The sequence below is a fragment of the Tyto alba genome, unplaced genomic scaffold, assembly GCF_018691265.1.
Source record: "Tyto alba isolate M040663 unplaced genomic scaffold, T.alba_DEE_v4.0 Super-Scaffold_16, whole genome shotgun sequence".
In the NCBI taxonomy this organism is placed as follows: Eukaryota; Metazoa; Chordata; class Aves; order Strigiformes; family Tytonidae; genus Tyto; species Tyto alba.
In genome coordinates, this window is record NW_024881278.1 from 11,338,717 (window position 1) to 11,359,817 (window position 21,101).

Sequence of the window (21,101 nt, forward strand, 5' to 3'; positions counted from 1 at the left end):
ATATTTCAGATTTCATATTATGTCAGTAGAGTTCATTCTGATTACTGTTTATTGTATGAAACACCGTATAGATAGTGAAAACCTGAAGACATAGAATACAACAGTCTCAAATTTCAAATTGTTTTATGACTTTTTTCTGAGACAAGTCTATTTAGAGTATATGTCTCAGTTCTGTTTAGAAATGAAAAATTTTGACATTCTAGTACTTCCTGTGGAACAAGAATGTAGTATTTTGGGTATGTCTTTCCTACTCCCACTGAATAATGGAGATTTGGTACTAATTTTTCTCTGTAATATAATTTCACACTTACCTTTCTATTCAATTAAATACTACTTCTCTGAAAATCTGAATGTTTATCACAGATGTGAAGGGAATGCAAAACTTCGTAATAGCAATCTGAAGAAATTATGTTACTCTATAACCTTTAAAAAATCCCAGGATTACTCCTGCTTTCTTTGTTGGCTTGGGTTAGTTTTTACCTTTTCTGAGTGAACAGCTTGTGGTACCATATATATATATATCAGTTTTTCTTGTTCACTTCAATTCTGTTCTATTTGGTAGCGCATTTACTATCAGTTGTTTTAGGTAATCTGGTTCTGTTCAGTACTTGCTATAATACTTAATAGTAAAAGAATTAAGGTCAATCTGTTGTGCAGAAACATATTTAGTTCAAGCAGAAATCAGTTAAGTTTGAAACTAGTATATTAATTCAAATCACAACTAAGAGCTATCTTGGTACAACACCCAAATCTGGAGCAGGAGATATGCGTACATAGCCTTAAGATAAATTAAATTTTGCTTCAAATGCAGATGCATGGTTCCTTTTTCAAGTCACATAGCCTAATACCCACATGCAAAAATTATTTATTTAAATTTAAGGCAAATACATTTATGTCTTGTCTCAGTGTTTGATGGACCTGCAGGGTGGCATGTGAGCTCTTCCAAGAACCAAGATATTTATAGATTTTATGAGAATACTTTGGGGTTGGTTTCTTTTGCTTTCCAGTAAAAGGATTTCAGAGTGGTTTTCAAAATGCCACAAGATGGAATGACCATTCTTAAAACTGAGCAGCAATAGATACACCCACCTTACACATTTTTATATCTCTCAAGAAGACATTTCACTTGCAGAAGTCCCTGACATCATGATCAAGATATTTATGAATTGTGATAAGAATTCAGCTTTTGAAAGTTTGAAAATTAATTTCCAGAATTTTTTTGCTGATCTCTCTCTTTTTCTCTTACTCTCTCTTACTCTCTCTCTTTCTCTCTCTTTCTCTGTCTTTCTCCTTCTCTCTCCCTTTCTCTCTCTTTCTCTCTTTCCTTCTTATTTTCAAATTCTTGAGTTTAACAAGACTGTCTTGTCCAGTGTGAGTCAATGCAGTAGCTCATATGGCTCTGATTTCATTCATGCCTATTGCTTCCTTCCTTCTGTTAACTCAGGCAGTGCTGTTCAATATATAAATTGACATTTATCTACTGTAAATGTAGATAATTTTAATATTTTTTTTATTATTTTATAAGATAATTATAAAACAAAACATTAGTTACCTTGCACTAAAAAATTTTCCACACCCTCTGAGAATGCAGCTGCTGTATTAGAAATGTATTTGTATTGTCTTAGCCTTACAGCATGCTGAAAGCCAATAAAATTTCAGAATAATTCTTCTCTGAGGTTGTTTTGAACTTCAGATGTGGGGCTGCAACGCTCATTAGCCCTGGAGCCATGCACAGACATTTAGCTGGTGGGTGCAGGAATGGGAGTAGTGAAATGAGGCTTTCTGACAGATTATCATTTCTGTCCAAACTAGGTCCAGAAGGGGAATGTGTATGTTAGTCTTTCTGCAAAACATTGAAATTAGCTTTATATGCTGGTGTCTGACTTTCTTGTTTTAGTTTATCATTCATCACCCAGTTACACTTCTCATTTTTGTTTATTTGGGAATGGATTTACTGTTCCATTTACTGGATCCTAACTGCTACTGATTTGTTTTAAAAGTATGGATTGGCACAGGAATTATGATGTCCATAATCCCAATTGTCTGAATCATTTTATCTGTCATTCTTCACATCAAAATGTCACTTGCCCTTCCACTCCCAAGTCTTAACAGCTATTAATTTGCCTCCCTCTTCATTGTCCTTGTCCTTTTCTCGTATTTGAAATAACATGAACCAAAGGTGCTCCTGAAGTCATAACTGCTAGTATATCTGTCTCTCTGTAAGGTGTTTCAGGCTTAGTCACTTAGTCTTATGAATAAACTTTCTCCATGAATAGTCCAGTAGGCACGCCTCCATCTCAATAATACTGCAGTCTCCATGTGGATTTGAGCTACTCGTAACAGTAGGCTGGAATTTAAGGGAGAGAAACAGTATTGTTGGCAGTGACAGAGTAATGATTTTTTTTCTTTTTATTTGGGATAGGAGATACAAAAAGCTAAGTCCCTCCATTTAAATTATTCCCATGGTTCAGTTCAGCTTTTGTCCCTTAACCCTTCTTACAAACCAGAGTTGCTTCTCCACAGCTATTCTTCAACATCCTCCCTAATGCTGATGAAGTTTAAGTTTCCTAACAGATACTTCTAGGAGGCAGAATATATGACAATTAGGACAATTTTACTATTACGTTTTCACTTCAGAGTCTGAAGATCCCGTTAGATTTCTTCTCTTGCTGCCTGATTGACAGTCAGCAAACGGGTCCACCCCAGCACAAGAGATGATGCTCTTGGAGCATCTGGTCAACGTTTTTCTAATACGAATATATTTAAGAGATGGCCAAGAGTCCATTCAGTTTTATTGACAGATCCAAACTGTACTTTTCCATGATGATTGCCAATAATATACCTATTTCTGACCAAAATTCTCAGCTCAAAATGAGAGCGTATTCAACAAACAGTTTGAAAATAGTAAACCTATATATCATAGAGAATACTGATTATCTAGATTTTACTGATTAACAAGATTTATGCTTAAAATAGGGCTTCTTTTCTAGGATAAATTTGTTGCAGTTTGTAGTGGCTAGCAAGTCTCGGTCTGCCACCACCAGCTTCGTTTCTGTGCACCTGTCTTCTAAATAATAAATGGAAAGATGCAATTTGCAACAAATTTCATATGGGACATAAAAATGTAGACCAGATTAGGAGCTGCTAAGCAGCAATCCCATCAACTTGTCTCGAACATAAAGTCACAAAAATTATAATTGCAGATTTCATTGTGGTATACAAACTGCTAAATGTGCCGTAATTGGATGAAGTCATAACAAATTTATTAGCATGCAAGACTTAGTCAACATATTTTGTTTGCGTTATGTTTTGTATAGTAAGGCAACATGTATTGCTTTCCCAGCCTCTCCACATTCCCCTCCTACTCTAAATACTAATAACAGAAAGAATAATGATGATGATGATAATGATGATAATAATAATAAAAATAAATAATAGTTTATGTTTCCTCAGCTCCATGTCACAGAGGAAATAATAAAGCCTTTTCATTTTGTAGACAAGTTATGAAAAATGTTAGTGGAAACCTATCCCCAAAAAAAGGACCTGGGATGATTCACTGATTTTACATGAAGAGTTATAAAACTGCGGGTGGACAAATTGCCATTCTGCAAGTCAGGAGTGCTGTTTCAGCCTTTCCTGAGCTCTGTACAGAGCTCTGGTTTCTGCTGAGTTTCAGTGAGCATTTGTGCTACATGGCTGGTTTGTTCCACTTACACTTAGGCCAGTATTTTATTTGTTGGCTATTCTATAGCCACTTCTGTAGCTGATGAAATGTTCCAAAGCACAGAGAGGTCCAAACTGGGTCAAATTAAATGAATTCATTGAGTTTAATGGCAGGGAAATCTAGATCGGGGGAGAAGTCTTACAGTTTTTAGCATACGCACAAACAGTTCTTTTCCTGCAAATTACAGTTAAATCCTTCTCAAACTCAGGACTCAACAAAGGTTTAAGTTAGAAATTACGTTTAAAAGCTCTCCTGACGGCCCCAGCAGAAGTGGGATGGATGGAGATTTTGTCAGACTTAAAGCCAGAATGTGTGGTATTCACTGGTGTGGGAAGCTTTAGGAGAAGTCAGCCTTCAGAGTGAAAAAAGGGTCTTGTAGAAGCTTTTTTCCAGTTTAAACGAGTGTCTTTCTACCAACAGAGGTTCACATGTTGCAACCCAAGAAAATACATTGTCTCTCGATCAGCGTTTGTTTGGCAGCTCTTGGGTTCCACCTCCCAGGACAGTGTTTCATTGGTATCAGATCTTGTCCTGTACTTGTTCTGTAGGTAAATAGTATAAGAACAGTCAGGACAGAGTTCAGTGATGTATACTGACGCGTAGCATTAGTTACCTGTCTGAGCCCTGATTCTTGATTCTGAAGGAGAAACAGGAACAGTTCTTTTCCTACATTATTAAGGACCAATAATAGGGTAGGTGCTTATGGACTGATCTTTGAGCATGTTTTCCTACATCTTGGTCAGGCTCACTGCACTGCATAAAACAGCTGGCAACGGTCAGAAATCTCCAAAGCAACAGTACAGCCAAGGGAGGTCAAACAAGCCACTACTTAAGATGACTATTATAGTTCCGTCGCTGCTTGGGGAAAGATTTGTCCTATGAGATAGATGGAGATGGCTAGGAACCATACGTTCTCAAACTCTTTGTGATGGCTTAGGTTTGGTTCCAGCATTGATACCTATTTTTCTAATGGGCAGAGCTGTGAAATATGGACTGCAAATGACTTATGATCATTATTAGAAGTTTTGCTCTTCTTTTTCTGTCACAAATTATTGCACTGTATTCCTGATGCATCTGGCAGCAAGATAACATTGCAGTAGGAGGTGAAGTGACTCCTATAATTTATACATCACTGCAAGTGCCCTAGTTAATGCACTTCATGGAATTCATTGTGCAAGGAGATGAAACAAAGAAAAAAAATACAGTTAGTTCATAGGGCTATTGTGTTCATTATGGCTCGAGACATAAAGGGACTATTTGTGCCTCAGTCCAATTATCCTGTAGTTCTATATGCATTTCCAGTATTAGAAAGATTGCTAGGTTGTCTTGAATCAGCCTTTTAAAGTGCTTAGATGAAATACATACAGACGTGTCTGTATGAGCTACTACAGGGTGAAAATTAAGCTTTATTTACAAACTTGCTGAATGTTAGCACTTACTGTGTCTATACATAAAGAAATAGAGGAGCTTCAGATATAGATTAATTTTCCTGTAAATGAAGTTAAAGTAGTTGTTAAGGTTATTTAATTTTTTTATAAATTGTAAAGCCCTCCCAAAGCAACAGAAAGCAAATGTTGCATGTTTCCAAATTATTTCATTGCAAACTGAACCGCCTCTTTGTCAATAGACTGAGCTTAGTGTCTGTCACTGTGAACTACAAATACGGCATTTCTCATTTGATTTTGATCAAAAAGATATTTTTCCTAAAGTAGCTAGGAAAAATAAGTTAAAAATTATGATTGATCCATTCTACCAACACTGATCTCTTCTCTTTGCCAGCTACACCATTGAAATATGGGAATACTGTGTAGAATTGTAGCTTTCCAGCCAGTCCAAGGGATTTTCATACACTGCTGGTGTAGGAGGAGCTGAAAACAACAGCATGTGCTGAAAGAAAGGGTTTTCTTTCACTCTTACAAATAATTTTTCAATAGTTTAGAGAATTCAGACTCCTCAAATACATTCTGTGTAATTTTGGTGGCAGTGGTGGTGTTCACACTCTTATACATCCTTTTTGTAACCTCAACTGGTGGAGGGGATTTGTGACCAACATGAAATTATTTTAGCGTTTATTTTTTAAGCACACTTTAAGACAAAATGCAGCTGATGTTAGCTAAACATGCCTTTTAAATGTGAACAATCAAGTAAATACTTCTTACTGAACATACGTAATTCAAAGAGAGGTTTAGTACATAGCCTAGAGATGACAGCACAGACTAGTGCTTTCTAGCATATGTTAATTGCAGTCACTCTGATATGAACATATGAGAAGGCAGCATATGGATGGAAACTGGGAAGCTGGCTTTTTTCCTGAACATAATGGTTTTCTATCAATGTGATATCAGTGGCTCACTATGTTCTAAGAAATACCAACATCAGGTTGCTATAAATCATACAAAGTTCTCTGTTAACTTGCACAACACCTTCTCCACTGCTCATAAATGATGAGCAGTTTTCCTTGTGAGTGAACTTTGAGGGTGCTTTCATATTCCATTCATAGTCTTGCTAAAGTTGGATGTTCTCACTTTTATAATAAGAATGGCAAACATTATTGATGTAAATACTGGGGTTACTATTTGTATGGCAGTACCTAAAGCTCTACTCCATGCTTCAGGCTCACGCAGACAACATGAAAAGACAGATCTTATTCAGAAAAATTCATTAAATGACAATTATTAGATTGCTGTTACATGTTCAGTGTTTTGGAGTTAGACATCTCCACAGCATGGACAAAACCAGATGGTAATGTTTGAAGAACTTTACTCATTTTATAAACAATAATTCAAGAAGAATGGGCACATTACTCGGTGCTACTGAGGGAGTGGCCCATGAAAGAAGGCTCTGTTATTTCTCTTTCTTTTAAAGATGTAAAACACTGCTTGTGATTCAGTTCTGAAGGTATTTACAGGTAAATCTGAAGCACATGATCCTGCCTCAATACCAGGACTGGGATGCGAATGCAGAGGAGCAAACCAGGCACTCCACGTCACTCATTCACACTCCACTCATTCTTGTGGACAGATACGTGTCATACCCACTGCCTTTGGTGGAACTCCCTAGATTTTTCAGTGCTTGTCAGGGTCATGGACAATAAAGTATCCATGAATATTTTACGCAGGTGTAGAAGTGATACGTTAGTTAATCAGAGGCAAGTCTACAGTCCGTGCATGAGATAATGTGAGCGAGAGGACGCAAATGGAGCGCAGGTTAGAGCTAGGAGTATCAGTTCTGTGGGCAGCACTGGAGGAGAGCAGAAGTCTCCTCTCATTCAGCACACACTGAGGTGGGGGAAGATGGTCTTGTTTCATTGTTGAGGCAATCTGGGGAAAATCCCTTGTCTCACAATCAATTCAATATTAATTCTCTCTTGTTTTCTGTCTCCCTCCCCACAAGTATTTGCATATGTTCTTGAGGGCTTCCCTTCCTGACTTTCCCTAGGAAAATTTTAAGGAAGCACTGTTGATAGTACATAAGCAGATGCTTGACCTATTCTTTTTTACTACTCCCAGATAAAGAACCTGCCTTACACCATTAGCCAGAGAGTGAGATATGTCCAGAAGGACTCCAAAACAAAAGAACTAAATCTAGCAAAGTACAAAATTACTGAATAAGATATTATATAGACCATAAAGAATTAATTGATTGCTAATACAGTGGCTTTGACACAAAATAAATTTTTTCTTTCTTTCTTTCTTTCTTTCTTTCTTTCTTTCTTTCTTTCTTTCTTTCTTTCTTTCTTTCTTTCTTTCTTTCTTTCTTTCTTTCTTTCTTTCTTTCTTTCTTTCTTTCTTTCTTTCTTTCTTTCTTTCTTTCTTTCTTTCTTTCTTTCTTTCTTTCTTTCTTTCTTTCTTTCTTTCTTTCTTTCTTTCTTTCTTTCTTTCTTTCTTTCTTTCTTTCTTTCTTTCTTTCTTTCTTTCTTTCTTTCTTTCTTTCTTTCTTTCTTTCTTTCTTTCTTTCTTTCTTTCTTTCTTTCTTTCTTTCTTTCTTTCTTTCTTTCTTTCTTTCTTTCTTTCTTTCTTTCTTTCTTTCTTTCTTTCTTTCTTTCTTTCTTTCTTTCTTTCTTTCTTTCTTTCTTTCTTTCTTTCTTTCTTTCTTTCTTTCTTTCTTTCTTTCTTTCTTTCTTTCTTTCTTTCTTCTTTCTTTCTTTCTTTCTTCTTTCTTTCTTTCTTTCTTTCTTTCTTTCTTTCTTTCTTTCTTTCTTTCTTTCTTTCTTTCTTTCTTTCTTTCTTTCTTTCTTTCTTTCTTTCTTTCTTTCTTTCTTTCTTTCTTTCTTTCTTTCTTTCTTTCTTTCTTTCTTTCTTTCTTTCTTTCTTTCTTTCTTTCTTTCTTTCTTTCTTTCTTTCTTTCTTTCTTTCTTTCTTTCTTTCTTTCTTTCTTTCTTCCTTTCTTTCTTCCTTTCTTTCTTTCCTTTCTTTCCTTTCTTTCTTTCTGTCTTTCTTTCTGTCTTTCTGTCTTTCTGTCTGTCTTTCTGTCTTTCTTTCTGTCTTTCTGTCTTTCTGTCTTTCTTTCTGTCTTTCTTTCTGTCTTTCTGTCTTTCTTTCTTTCTGTCTGTCTTTCTTTCTGTCTGTCTTTCTGTCTGTCTTTCTGTCTTTCTGTCTTTCTGTCTTTCTGTCTTTCTGTCTTTCTGTCTTTCTTTCTGTCTTTCTGTCTTTCTGTCTTTTCTTTTCTTTCTTTTCTTTCTTTCTTTCTCTATTTATTTCTCTATTTCTTTCTCTATTTCTTTCTCTCTTCTTCTCTTCCTCTCTCTATCTTTCTCTCAAGTCAGATCTTATCCATTATGTGGCCCATGCTGATCATGCCAGTTGAAGTTTTCTGAACTCTGACAGGAAACAGTCTCTATTTTGTCTTCTAAATTATGGTCTTTCCAATCTGGGATAGAAGCACAATACACAAGTAAACTGTAACAAAACCATCACTGACCTGTCCTAATATGCATCCAGAGAAAGGAATTTGGTTTGCAGATTATTTTGTAAACATTAGATTTTTCTGAAACCAATTAAATAAAGCCAAATGAAGATTATGAAGACTCTCAAAACATTTTCCATGGGAGAATTTGACACACTGACATTTTTTGAAAAATGCAGAAAATAAGCAAACTAGTAATTGCAAAACTGAGGTTTTCAGAAAGAGTTGAGTAATTTGCTGACTTGAGTGAGACATTTGTCTAATTAAATGATGAATTTTGGAAAGGCAGAGGATTTGCTTGCACAAGGGTGAAGTAAATAGCTCATTGAATCTGGAACAGGTTCCATTTATTTTCATGTCAATCTGCTTAAAAATCCTAAATTAAAGTGTATAATCCTAAAAATGGGGGTTTTGAATCAGGCTTACACTTAGGATCAACACTGCACATAGATTATTGACATAAATCAATGAGTTGTTCTAGTTTGTTTGAAATCAGACAATGTGCTACTGGTGCCTTGGTTAATGCAAGCCTATTGTGTTCCTTGAGCTACACTTCATTCTGGTTTGATTTGCTACATCTAGTGCATTTTCTTGCAAACTATGTTGTGGACGCTAGCAATACTGAAACTATTTCTTGTTACTTAGTAATGCACTTGTATTGAATTTCCTCTTTTTGTGGGGAAAAAAAAAAAAAAAAAAACAAACAAAAACAAAACCACGTTTTCCTCCAGATTATTTATCATCCTTTTATGGACCTGGTAGTAGAAGAAAGACAGTATTTTGCAAAGGTATGAAAAAGTTTATAGTCAAAATACTGGCCTGAATTAACATTGTATTGCTCCACTTCTACGCCAAGGCTTTCTCAGAACAAATTTGAACAATACCATTAAATCAGGTCCTTAAAATTCTATAGGAAATTTGCTTTGCTTCTGCTGCTATTTGGAGGAAGGACCAGACAGAAAGACAGCAATCTGAGGCAGCCGCCCCTAGCAAACAGGGAAAATACAGTTTTGCTAAGGAAGTGGGAAGCAGGCTGCACTGCATGCGGGACACAGGGCAGAGGCCAGTGCTTTGCCTCTGTGACTCAAATGACACAGGGCACTGTCAGTTCCAGCACTCGTTTGCAGCTCTGCTTTTGGGCATTCAAACATGGGAATTACTGGTGTGCAAGCAAGCCATTGTGCTTCTAGCTAACCATTTGCAATACCTGATAAATTCAATTAATATGGTGTTACAAAGTAGTTGGCGTATGCCAGCTGCAGCTTATCAACTAATAAGCATGTTAACAGACTGCTGGCAGCCAACAGGGTTGCTTACCTCACTGCCAAATAAAAGAGATAAGGGCAAATGGTAAACTTTTGCTGGTGTTTTCTAGCAATCAGTACAGTGTGAGTTTTCATTATCTCTTGCATACCTAGTAGTAGGACTGTTGCTGCTAATTTTCAGCCACTTGCTAACACCTAATTGAAACCTCTGCAGAGACACTGGGGTTTTTAGTGTGTGACTAGTCATTTGACAGCCTGCAAAGTGGCAGGTGAATGCTGACAAGTTTGAGAACTAGGTATTCTCTGAGGATATTGCTCATAAATGGAAGCAGGGAAAATTCAAGGCAAAAGTAACCTATAATGAGGATGCATGTACCTGGAATACTCTAACCTTAGGCTATCTGATTCTAACTATATAAAGACCTGAATGAAACCTTGTTCTGCTGTGTTGACATGCTATTCTGGCCCATACGTTTCAAAACCAGCACTTCTCATGAGGTTAAAAGCTGTGGTCTAGATTTGGGACTTTGACAGTTCAAATGTAAACTGGCTTAAACAGTAAATTCTGATCTAGATACAGCTCATGTTGTGAACACACCCTTTAAAAAGTTACAGAAAAGGGATGAATGAAAGGAAAGATTAAAGCAGTGAGAACATGAGAATCATGTTCCAAAATAAGACAAAGCTTTATAGCTATCTCAAACTTTTTTCCTTGTACTAACATCAGAGACACCAGAATTGCTTTGTAGAGTATGATGGGAGAAGCAAGAAAACCAAGGCGGTCTTGCTAATTTTAGTAATTTTATTGTGAGAAGAAAAACATTAATTACAACAAATATAATTTATATCAATCCTGAAGTCCATTTATCTTTCTCTTCCCACCCTCAGAGAAGCATATAAGGTCTTGGCAGCAGTATGATTCAGGCTGAACCTGCAAGTTGTATCCAAGACTTTGTTAAGCAGGTGTAGTTTGGTATTTGTAGTGGTTGCATTTTCAGTGTGTGTGCATGTGTATTCTGGATGTCTTGAAAGCCTGGCCCCTTCTTTTCCCAGGCACATTATCAACTTTGTCAGTAATGGATCTGATTCGATGATAGTATTCAGAGCAAATTCAATGCAGTGTGCCTTCAGCTCCAACATTCAAGCCATATATATAATGTTTGTGGCACAGACATTTATCTGTTCATGTAGTTGCTGCTTAGTGAAGGAAGACAGTCAGGAAATCACCCACAATTGTGAAGATGAATGTGGGTGTCTGCACCTGAAGCTCATTTCATGAGTAAGAATCACTCCTTGCTCTGCAGGCCAAGCCATAAGATTCTTCACCTGCATTTGGTGTTCTCTTGCAGAAAACTGGTTCCTAGATTAAGAGGTTTGAGGTTTTTTTGCTTTTTTATTATTTAGTTGATAAAAATAGCAAGCAATGAAACCGTGGTCCTACGAAACTCCGTAGCAAAGATTTCACTAAATTCAGTGGGGCCCAAATGTCACTGTCACTAACATTGGAATTTTTTGTTACAATTAAGCCAATCTTACAGTTAGCTGCCACCAAAAATCTGATTCCAGTGTCCCTGCCCTTTTCTTGTTGTAACACTGGTGTTCACTTGAGACTTCAGTCAGCAAGAGCTGCCAGCAGCTAGCTGAGCAAAAGATTGGTTTTGTTGTCTGAACTGGTTCCCCACAATTACAGCAGCTTGGATAAATTACTTCATGTAGAAAAGAAAGAAGCAGAGGTGCAAAGGTGCATGACAGATGTGTAAGTCGGGAGGGGTAGGATTGACAGCTGAACTGGTAAAAAGAGAAAGGATCCATAATCGGAGGGAGGGAATACTGAAAGAGGAGCAATACAACTGAAAATTTTAAAATATGTGAATAAAAAGGGTAGGAGCACAGGGATCAAGATTGCTAAAAACATTAAATGGTGTATTGGTTTACATTTTCCATTTTGGCTAAAATTAAATTTAGTTTTGTGGAAAATGTTTTCACAAAAGCTTCTTATTAAACCATGTGAAATATTCCCCTCAGCTCCATTGATTTGGTATGCTTTATCAACTGACACTGTTCTATCAACTAACCTACCTCCCTTTAGACCTATGTTGGCATTTTAAAAAGATTGAGACAACAACTTTTCCACCTCTCAACCATAAGGAAAAAAAAATGTTACTTGCAAAACCTGCAGTCCTAAGGAGTTGGTAGGATTTGTAAATGATTTTAAGTTAATATATGGCAAATCATTGCACTTGGAAATAAACAACCTATTCTGTGCCGAGATAATGTTTAGCTACTTAGCAAAACAGTTGTTTTTAGCAGTGGATGGTGTTTCACTGATAGACTATTTTTATGACTAGCTAAGTTAGTTAACGTCACTTTAGAGGTATTTTAATGCATTATATCTTTCCTTCTGAAAACCTTTGAAATTTCAGTTTATTGGAAGTAAAGAACATGGGTTTGTGCACCAAAGAGTAGAACAGATACCTTAATTTTCTCTTAAACACATTTGAAAGTAGGTTATTGTCTTGCTCCCTCAAACTCAGCAAGTGTCTGACAGATTTCTTGGAACAAATGCAGTGGTGTGAGTTTGAGATGGCAAATGTACCTCCTCTGCTCACAAGCACCACACCTCTCCACCACATCACAGTGCGTCGTGTGTGCCGGTCTCCACTCCCACTGTCTTTGAATCAAGATGCCATTATGACCATGGGGCACAGAATGTGCGTTTGGCCGTGCAGCTAGTTTTGTGGTACCTCTCTCATGTGGATTAGATTGTGGCTTTGGATATAGACTGTTCCAAGTCTGACGAAAGTTTGTCACTGAGCTATAGCAGCCACATGTGGAACCACCTCATACTCCTTGCCTCCCATGGCAGCTCAGTCGTTGATGGACATCCCCTGGGGAGCCAGTTCTTGCCTCCACTCAAGAGCCACTTGAGGCTGAGTAGGAAGGGAGCAGGCTGAGATACCCCTGTATTCAGAACAGGGTGGATTTGAGCTTAGTCTCTTGCACAGGTTTACTGCAGATCCTCATCCTGGTTTTGCAACTGGGCTGCGTCTATCCCACTGGTTTAGCAGAGGAAGAACTGAGATTTGTTTTTCAGACATATTCATTGTAATGAGATGTTGAAATTGCAGTGAGCTCAGAAACCAGTTCACCAGAAACCAACAATGCTACAGAAAGTCGACCACAAACAGGTCTACAATGATAGCACACAGAGTGAAAATTAATGTGTCCAGTAAATAATTGCCTTCATGCCTCATTGCAAATACAGTAGTTAAACATTCTTGTCGTGTGAGTAATTTCCTATTCACAGTTTGTGGGAACGCATAAATGTAAAGAAAACAGGTTTGGGGTCCTTTTGTTGAGTTTTTTGTTTTATTTTTAAGTCTGCTAATTTCAATTCACAAACACCATGGGAGCCTGCAATTCCAATTTTCTTTTCACAGTATTAATGAAAACTGGGCACTGAAAATAGTCAGATTTTTCCCTCTAAATTTTAAACCACTTAGAAATACAGTTGAGAGTAATAACTTAATAATCCATTATTACACAATGTAAAACTGTGCTCAATTGCTATTATTTCATGCAAAGTTTTTCATAAATGGTAGAAGAGGCTTTTAAAAATCCGTCTCTTCTGAGCTGGTCTTTGAGGTAAAAAAAAAGGCTGGTCATATGCTGTTGACAAGAAGAGTCATGCATCAGAGAAATTGTTTTAAGAAGGGATCATTGCACCACAAAATGACTTTTATTTCCTCTCACTGTTATGGCATGGTCTGAGCATAATCACAGTCTTTATGATTTTTTCTTTTTCCTAATCAGACGATCCTCAATTTACAGATTGTTTCAGGATTTTTTGGAGATGACTTTTTATTCCCAAAAATCAGGGTCATTTTTATGACATTTAATCTTAACATTCACCTGTAAGGTATTTCACTTCTCATTTACAATAAGAAACTTTGTCTGGGATGAAGTTAGTATCTTTTTGCTGCTGCATACGCTAACAGAGACTGCAACCAAGTAGCAGACAAGGTTACCCATAGACATACCTCCACTGCTGTGCCAGGAGCCAGTGACTCTACCTGTTTCAGCTACTGGGATGCTAGGAAGAAAACTGCATTATGTGTTTCGCAGAGAGTTGTGAAGCAAAGAGCATGATTTCTGTAACTTTATAATCTTAACTTGCTCTCCATTGAGATAATCTGTTGTCCCTTGCACAGCTTCCTGTCTTGCAGGGGAAAAAAAATCCAGGTAAATTCCCCTTGGGTACTCCAGTCTTAGTCAAATAAGAGTCCTACTTAAACAGAAGGCAGCTGTTTCGGTGATGTTATGGTTGGGGATTTGTTCATTTACATAGATTTCAGAAGTGTAGGCTGGCCTTTTCCTCCCTGTCTCAGAGTAGGACACTTGCTTTAGCATGTGCTCCATTAGCCTTTCCTACCTAAAGTTCTCACAGACAAACCCATGTGCTGTGTAAAATTTTGCCTTATTTCCTCCTCCTTCATCTGTCTTGAGAGGCCCTGCTAGGTTAAAAGCATATTTTAAGGTAAATAGAAGAAAAAATAGCAAGAAGTCATTTCCCTTGCTGTACTGCTCCTTTTACTGAAGTCCAAACAAATGTAACAACAGATGCTTTGGAAATGGTGGAAGTTTAAATAACATTAATGTAGCGGTTGAATATTCCTCAGACAGATGGGATAAATGAGATAATTGTGAAAACATTCTTAAAAATAAAAGGATACCATCAAGTGAAAGGCAGGAGTTTAGGTAAAGTTGAAAAATATTCCTTACATGTTTTTTTAGGTTGCAGTGGTAAAAGAATGTTTTCTTCTGAGCAAGCTGTTAAGTGTCATTTAGCAGATAATAATTGTGAAGTTAGTTGATGGCATTTGGCCCAAATGTCTGTAATTTATAGAGAAAGACCAGCTGTTAGTACATCAGGTATTGACAGAGTTTATTCAGTTGATTCTATTATTTCTCAGACAGAAATTAATTTCTTGAAATTACATACTGTAAAGTAAGGCTTTGTCTCATTTTCATTCACTATGGAAATACTCAGGAGTCTTTATTCTGCAACAGTGCATTGTCTCTTGTAAAACAATAAATGACACCCTATGTGTAAAAGAATTTCCATTTTCTACAATAGCTACAATGAAGAAACAGTATCTAAAACAGCCACTGACTAGTTTGGGACAGACCACATTTTGTAGCAGGGTGACATCTACCCTGAAATGACAAAGAATCGTAGAGCTTTCTGAAGTGAAACTTCAAGAACTCTTGTGTAGTCATAGAAAATACCAATTGTAACAACTCATAGGAACTAAGAAATTTCAGGGGGGGCGGGGAGGGGGGAAGTTAAAATACTCTTTGACACCAGTGTCAGTTTTCTTGAGTCTTGCTGTGGTGCCTCTGTTCTTTCAGCCAAATAAAATGTCACCTTCTTTAAGCCTATGTGGGATAACTACCAGGAAGTGGTGTTTCAACAGTAAGAACACAAATCACTAATAAATAAATGATGAGTAATACCAAGGTTGGGAGGAAGCTTAGTTCTTTTTGGCGTTTGTGGCTTTTTTGCGGTGTTTTATTATTCACAGGCGGATTGTAGATGTCTGTAGCTGGTGGCTGCTTTTAATTCTGGTTGTCCAAACTTGTTGCAATTTTTAAACCAGTGTTGATAGTTTAAGTGGCTTTACCTTTAACGTGTCCTTAAAATCCTTAAGCATCCTTAAAATCATCATCTTCCTATTATGGCTTTACAGTGCAAAAAAAGTGACTATGAGACCATAGCGTGCTATCGTGCACACTGAGCAAGACACTTCTCTAATACACTTCAATAAAATGCTAGTTGTAGGCAAGGCCTGTTAAAGCTAACATTATGAATATATTGTAAACCTAATGTTTAATAATACTCTTGGTTAACATTTATATTTTACTGACTGAATTTTTAGCCATGCATAATGATTTAAAATGTGGTTTCTATAAGCTAGCCTGGATGCTTAATGAGAGCATTCTGCACCGCTCGGTGGGAAATGCTGGTTCACTCCCTGTTCTTTTCTTGGCCCTGAGCTCTGCCAAGGCTGGCAGTGCTGGGGGTGCATGGCCTCTCAGGAGTTTAGAAATGCTAGTATAATCAGAGGATTGCTGCATAGACCCAGGTCGCTTCATTTTTGCCTGTGAGACTTTCTAAGTTACAGAAGATCCATCTCAGCTATTGCCACTTAAAACAATTCTATACAAAGTTCTGCCTCTCCTTCTGCAACATACAATAAAGAAAGGAGATCATGGGACATACATAAGCATTGTGTGTGTTGTGAGCATTTAACTTAGAAATGCCTCTGGAATTAGGCTTTCATTCCACACAACTGTGTAAGGGGACAAATGGGCCAGACAACACAATAGTTCCTATGAGGAAGGCTTTACAGTCTGAAGACATAGGTCAGTTCAGTTCAAACCACAGCTGAAAAATCCAGGCTCTGGCCTTGAGAGGTGGGTTCTTAGAAGGACGAGCCCTTGCTCTGTGCAATTTAGGAGGTTTTTTTTCTGAACATAAAGCATTGCTTGAAGGAGTGTCTGGTATCAGTGTCAATGATGAAAAGGAAATGGGAAAAATTGAGTGAAAAAGTGCTCTGAAGTATAGCCATACTCAAGGAAGACTCTGAATAAGAAAAGAGAAGCTAGGGTTGGATAGCTCTCTAAAAGTAATAAAAGTAAATATAATTAATTTGGAAAAAAAAATAGAAATAAAGGAGAAATTGAGAAGCTTGCTGGGGGAAATCTAAAGGGTGAGCTGGGGATACCTTATTTGTAGCCAACTTATTGGTTGCTATCATTTATGATTGGGGGAATTTTGATTTTTTTTCCACATTCTGATTGGAGGTCTACCTTATCATCACTATCTTCTCAATTAGTACTATAGTGTCACTTTTTGTTCTTTACAGAAGGAGAGAAAGGGAGAGGGAGATCCTTTCCTCCCAGTTGTTCATGTTCTGTCATATAAATTGTAGCATGCCTCTCATTTCAGATTATTTAGGCATTCTTTGCTTAATAACAGCATTTGAAGAAATTATAATTTTGAAGGCTAAAATGAGATTTTCTTGCTGTCCTTTTCCTTGTTTGAAAGCCTGTTCACTTGTGCTGACAGACATGAAAATGGAATGGGCTGCAAACCTAGAAGTTTTCAGACTGATAGAGTAGGGTACACTGGTAGGCAATCAGGACCTAGTGAGTGCAATTAGAAAGGTGCATGTTTGTAGCAGGTAGATGGGACTAACTCCTCAGTGTACAAACTCAATAATAACCTCTCCCTTATTTCATTATCTACCTACAGCAAATCCTACCAGGGCAGGAGGAGGAAGGGAGTACCCTGGCTCGTCCGAGGTGATTCGTGAATCCAGCAGCACAACAGGCATGGTAGTTGGGATCGTGGCAGCAGCGGCGCTGTGTATCCTCATTCTCCTGTATGCTATGTACAAGTACAGGAATCGAGACGAAGGATCGTATCACGTAGATGAGAGTCGAAACTACATCAGTAACTCAGCACAATCCAATGGGGCTGTGATCAAGGAGAAACAGCCCAACAGCGCTAAAAGTTCCAACAAAAACAAGAAAAATAAGGATAAGGAGTACTATGTCTGATCTCAACATCTAAAAGAACGCTTGTATAGAAATAGTCTTCATTTTATCTGAGACATAATACAAACTTATTTACTTTACTTTTTATGAAGCACATTCAAAAACAAACAAACAAAAAAGACAGGGAATGCAATCAGAAAGGAAAAGACTGTTTTTAAAAACAAGCATTTCATGCTCTTGTTTTTCAGAAACAGGAGCTGATAAATTCCCTAACATCCACAGTGTTTTCATTTACTCTGCCTGTCTTTATGTTGCTGGAACATTTCTGAAAGACAATGATGACACCACGCATTCATAAAGCAAGGAGTATTACTACAACATCAAGGCACAATATGAAACAAAACAAATTAAAAAAACAAAACAGGAAAAAAAAAGAAAAAAGAAGCTACCTATGATTCTGGATTTAGCCAAAGTGCTAGCGCTTTCTTGAGAAGTAAGTTAGTCTTATTGTCAGAGAAGACTGTCATTATATATGGTGATTCAACAAGCAAACATAAAGAGTTTGCCGTCTGGTGCAGTGAAGCAGTGATTGGAAACTTGCATTTGAAACAAAGTGCTGGCTTTTCTGAAGACTTACGTAGAAATACTTTCAAAAAGCCCCTTTCTGGTTGTGAGGAAAATAGTACGGAGGCCTTATTTTCAAAAACAAAAACAAAAATCTGGAATATAAGGCACATTTCCACAAAAAAAAAAAAAAAAAAAAAAAGAAAACAAACAAGAGGGCATAGATGCAATCATTGGGAAATTTTCATGCACGCTTAATATGTTATTACATATGTTTATATAAAAACACATCTATATGTGCTTTCTGGACTGTGATAAGTGATGTTTTATAGCCTGTTGTATAGAAAAAGCAAACTATATCTGCTCTTCAGCCATTTTTGGTAAACTCAATGTTATAAGTGTTGCTAGGTATAGAGAGTTTTATGACATCTGGAGCAACAGACATACTTCAGTTTTTTTGCAGACATTATAAATTGTCCCAGACTTCTTCCCCTTTTTTTTTTTTTTTTTTTTTTTAATTTACAGTGTAGTGGTTATACTAAGGGGGATGTGTATGAATGTATATAAGAGTCAGCTAATTTTTTTCTTACCTGTACAGCCTCTATTCTGTTGCAATTAAGTTTTAGTAGTTTGTATGAAAGAAGTGGACTAGAAAGCAAAAATATATCTCTACTGTATTTTGTCTTCTCCCTCCTATCCCCATCTCTTGCTCCTGATATGCATCAATGAAGTTGATCAGAATGGCCAATTTTCCTAGAAATACACATTCATTAATTAGTTAAATATTTAGTGACTTAAACTGGCCTTTGGCTTCCAGTCAAAGCTTCACTATTGGAGAGCATGGTTTGCCTTACAGAAACCTTGTTCTTAAGAAATTATGAGAATGATGAGTTTCTTGAGAATCTTAGCAAGTGTCATATAGTGTTTATCTGGCATTCAGTTATATGAACGACAGCTACTATAGCACTGGATGGTAAAAGATCTTAAAAGACCCATTTTAATTATCCAGGCTGTTTCTACTGCAGAATTTACCCCTTTCTCCAAAAAGGAAATAATCTTGAGGTGCACAATAGTATTTTTCAGTGGTGGGCATTTTGACATATGAAAAAGTATTTTTAGCTAAGTTGATTGTGTAGTATTGCAAGAGATCATAACCAGACAAATATAAGTTCATCGTGTTTTAAAGTAACACACAGCTTTTCTTGCATATATAAAGCATTAATGCATTTTAGTTAAACATATTAAATATGATGCTGTAATTTACATGTTAAGGTTTTTTTTTTTCCTAGTATTATTTCATTATGTTCACAGCAATAAATCATAGTGTAACATTTTATTTACACAGAAGTTCAAAGGGAATACATTAGACAGAAAGAGGGTAGTTCAATAGAAATCAACCAAATCATTCGAAGGCCTCCTGGGAGGGATATAGATGTTCACACTTTACAGACAGGAAGGAGGAATTTAAAATCAGCTTTAAACAGCAGGCACAAAACATTTTGTTGTGTGTTATTCACTGTAGCTGATGAAAGAGGCTGGAAACTGGTACAGCTATCTATCTGGGAGTCAGAGCACTTTAAAAATACATGTAGCTGACATGAAAACACCTCTCTTGAAGGTTGCTAACCACGTCGAGGTGTGTCATGTTGCATTTGTAAAGCAATTTATTTTCATTATCATTTACACAAAAATGAGAACAGGTTCACAAAATTTATCTGATGTTCATTTCTTAGACTGTTGTTCACCTGTGCATTCATAATTTCTCCCACCTTTACAAGACAGCTGTACTCAGGGAACAGCAGGGTCAGGTATACTGGAGGTTATTGCTAGAAGCAAGAGACTTCAGCTGGAGGGGGGGAAGAAGTAGTCAAAAGCCAGGTGGTGTTCAGATTTCAGTGCTTGAAAATATATAGAGCAACAACAATAAACTGATGACAGGAGACTGGACATGATGGAATATGGTTTGGGTGAGATGAAATGGTCTTTTCTGCTTGGTATTGATTGCATTAATGAAATAGCATGGTCAGGTCAACTTCCAGGCAGTTTGGTAGATTAATCTTTAACTAAATCCATACATCAAGGAAAAAAAAGATCTGCTACTACTATAATAAGCAAACACGATTTTAACACTGTTTCTGAAGGTTCTCCTTTTCCTCTTTAATTTCATAATTTAACAAAAAATGGATGTATCAGAAGTGCCAGCAAGTGAATTTAAAATTCCTTTTTGTTTAAAAACAGCAGCAACAACAAATAAACAGACATAAACCAACTACCTAACATAAAATTGGATCCTTTCTCTATAATAACCTGATTTGTTTGACTGAGATGGCTTCATTTCTATGACTGTATTGTGTTGCCTTTTTTAACAAAACACTAAATAACGTGTGAAACTTTCAACCCTAAGACATTGAAGAGAGGCCCAATGCCCCTAACCTTATAGTGCTTTCTGTGATAGATATTTACGATTTTTTTATTTGTTGCAAGGCCAATTTATTCATTATTGGAAATGCTAAGCAAGTGGAATTTACTGTTTTGTTAATAAAAATGTTTCTTAATACAATTGCTGGCTTGTTTCTTCTCTTTCTCTTAGTTCTGCAGTACCTGTTCATCTTTAAGCAGTGAAAAAAAAAAAATGGTAAATTGGTATGAAGTTACAGACATTCAAATCAGGAAAAAGTGACTGTAGAGCTCTTTGTACATTTAAGTGAAAACCTTCTACAAGTCTTGTGTTCAACTGGCCCAGTTACAAAAGTATGAATTACATTAATGCATTGTTTGGTTTTGCATAGAATTACTTCATTTGAAATTTTCTAGCTTTTATTTAAAAAAAAAAAAATCAAGAAATTAAAACTTGATGTTCCCCTCCCCTTATGAATGAAAAAAAGAATTCCCTTCCTTTCCTTCCACTATTTTTTTTTTTTTTTTTCTGGTGGAAAGAAGATGGCAGAAGTCAAGGTAATGAGATGAAAACTTAAAACTGAAAATATTTTCTCTTGTCTAGAAGATGGTTTAAAAAATAATGGAAAAATTAAAGTATTTCAAGTCCTTAAAAAATATTCCTAGATAATAATTACAGAATT

The 21,101-nt window shown here is 36.6% G+C and overlaps 1 protein-coding gene across 36 annotated transcripts in view; it reads left to right on the forward strand.

Moving 5' to 3' along the window:
- The window catches only part of NRXN1 (neurexin 1), a 722,710-nt gene extending 702,129 nt beyond the window's left edge, over positions 1-20,581 (forward strand). For all 36 annotated transcript variants that reach the window (XM_042789877.1, XM_042789881.1, XM_042789898.1 and 33 more), the window contains one exon: positions 17,213-20,581. In XM_042789877.1, coding sequence (XP_042645811.1) covers positions 17,213-17,520 — 308 coding nt within the window. In that variant the 3' untranslated portion in view covers positions 17,521-20,581. The remainder of the gene's footprint in view (positions 1-17,212) is intronic.
- The last annotated feature ends 520 nt before the right edge of the window (positions 20,582-21,101 follow it).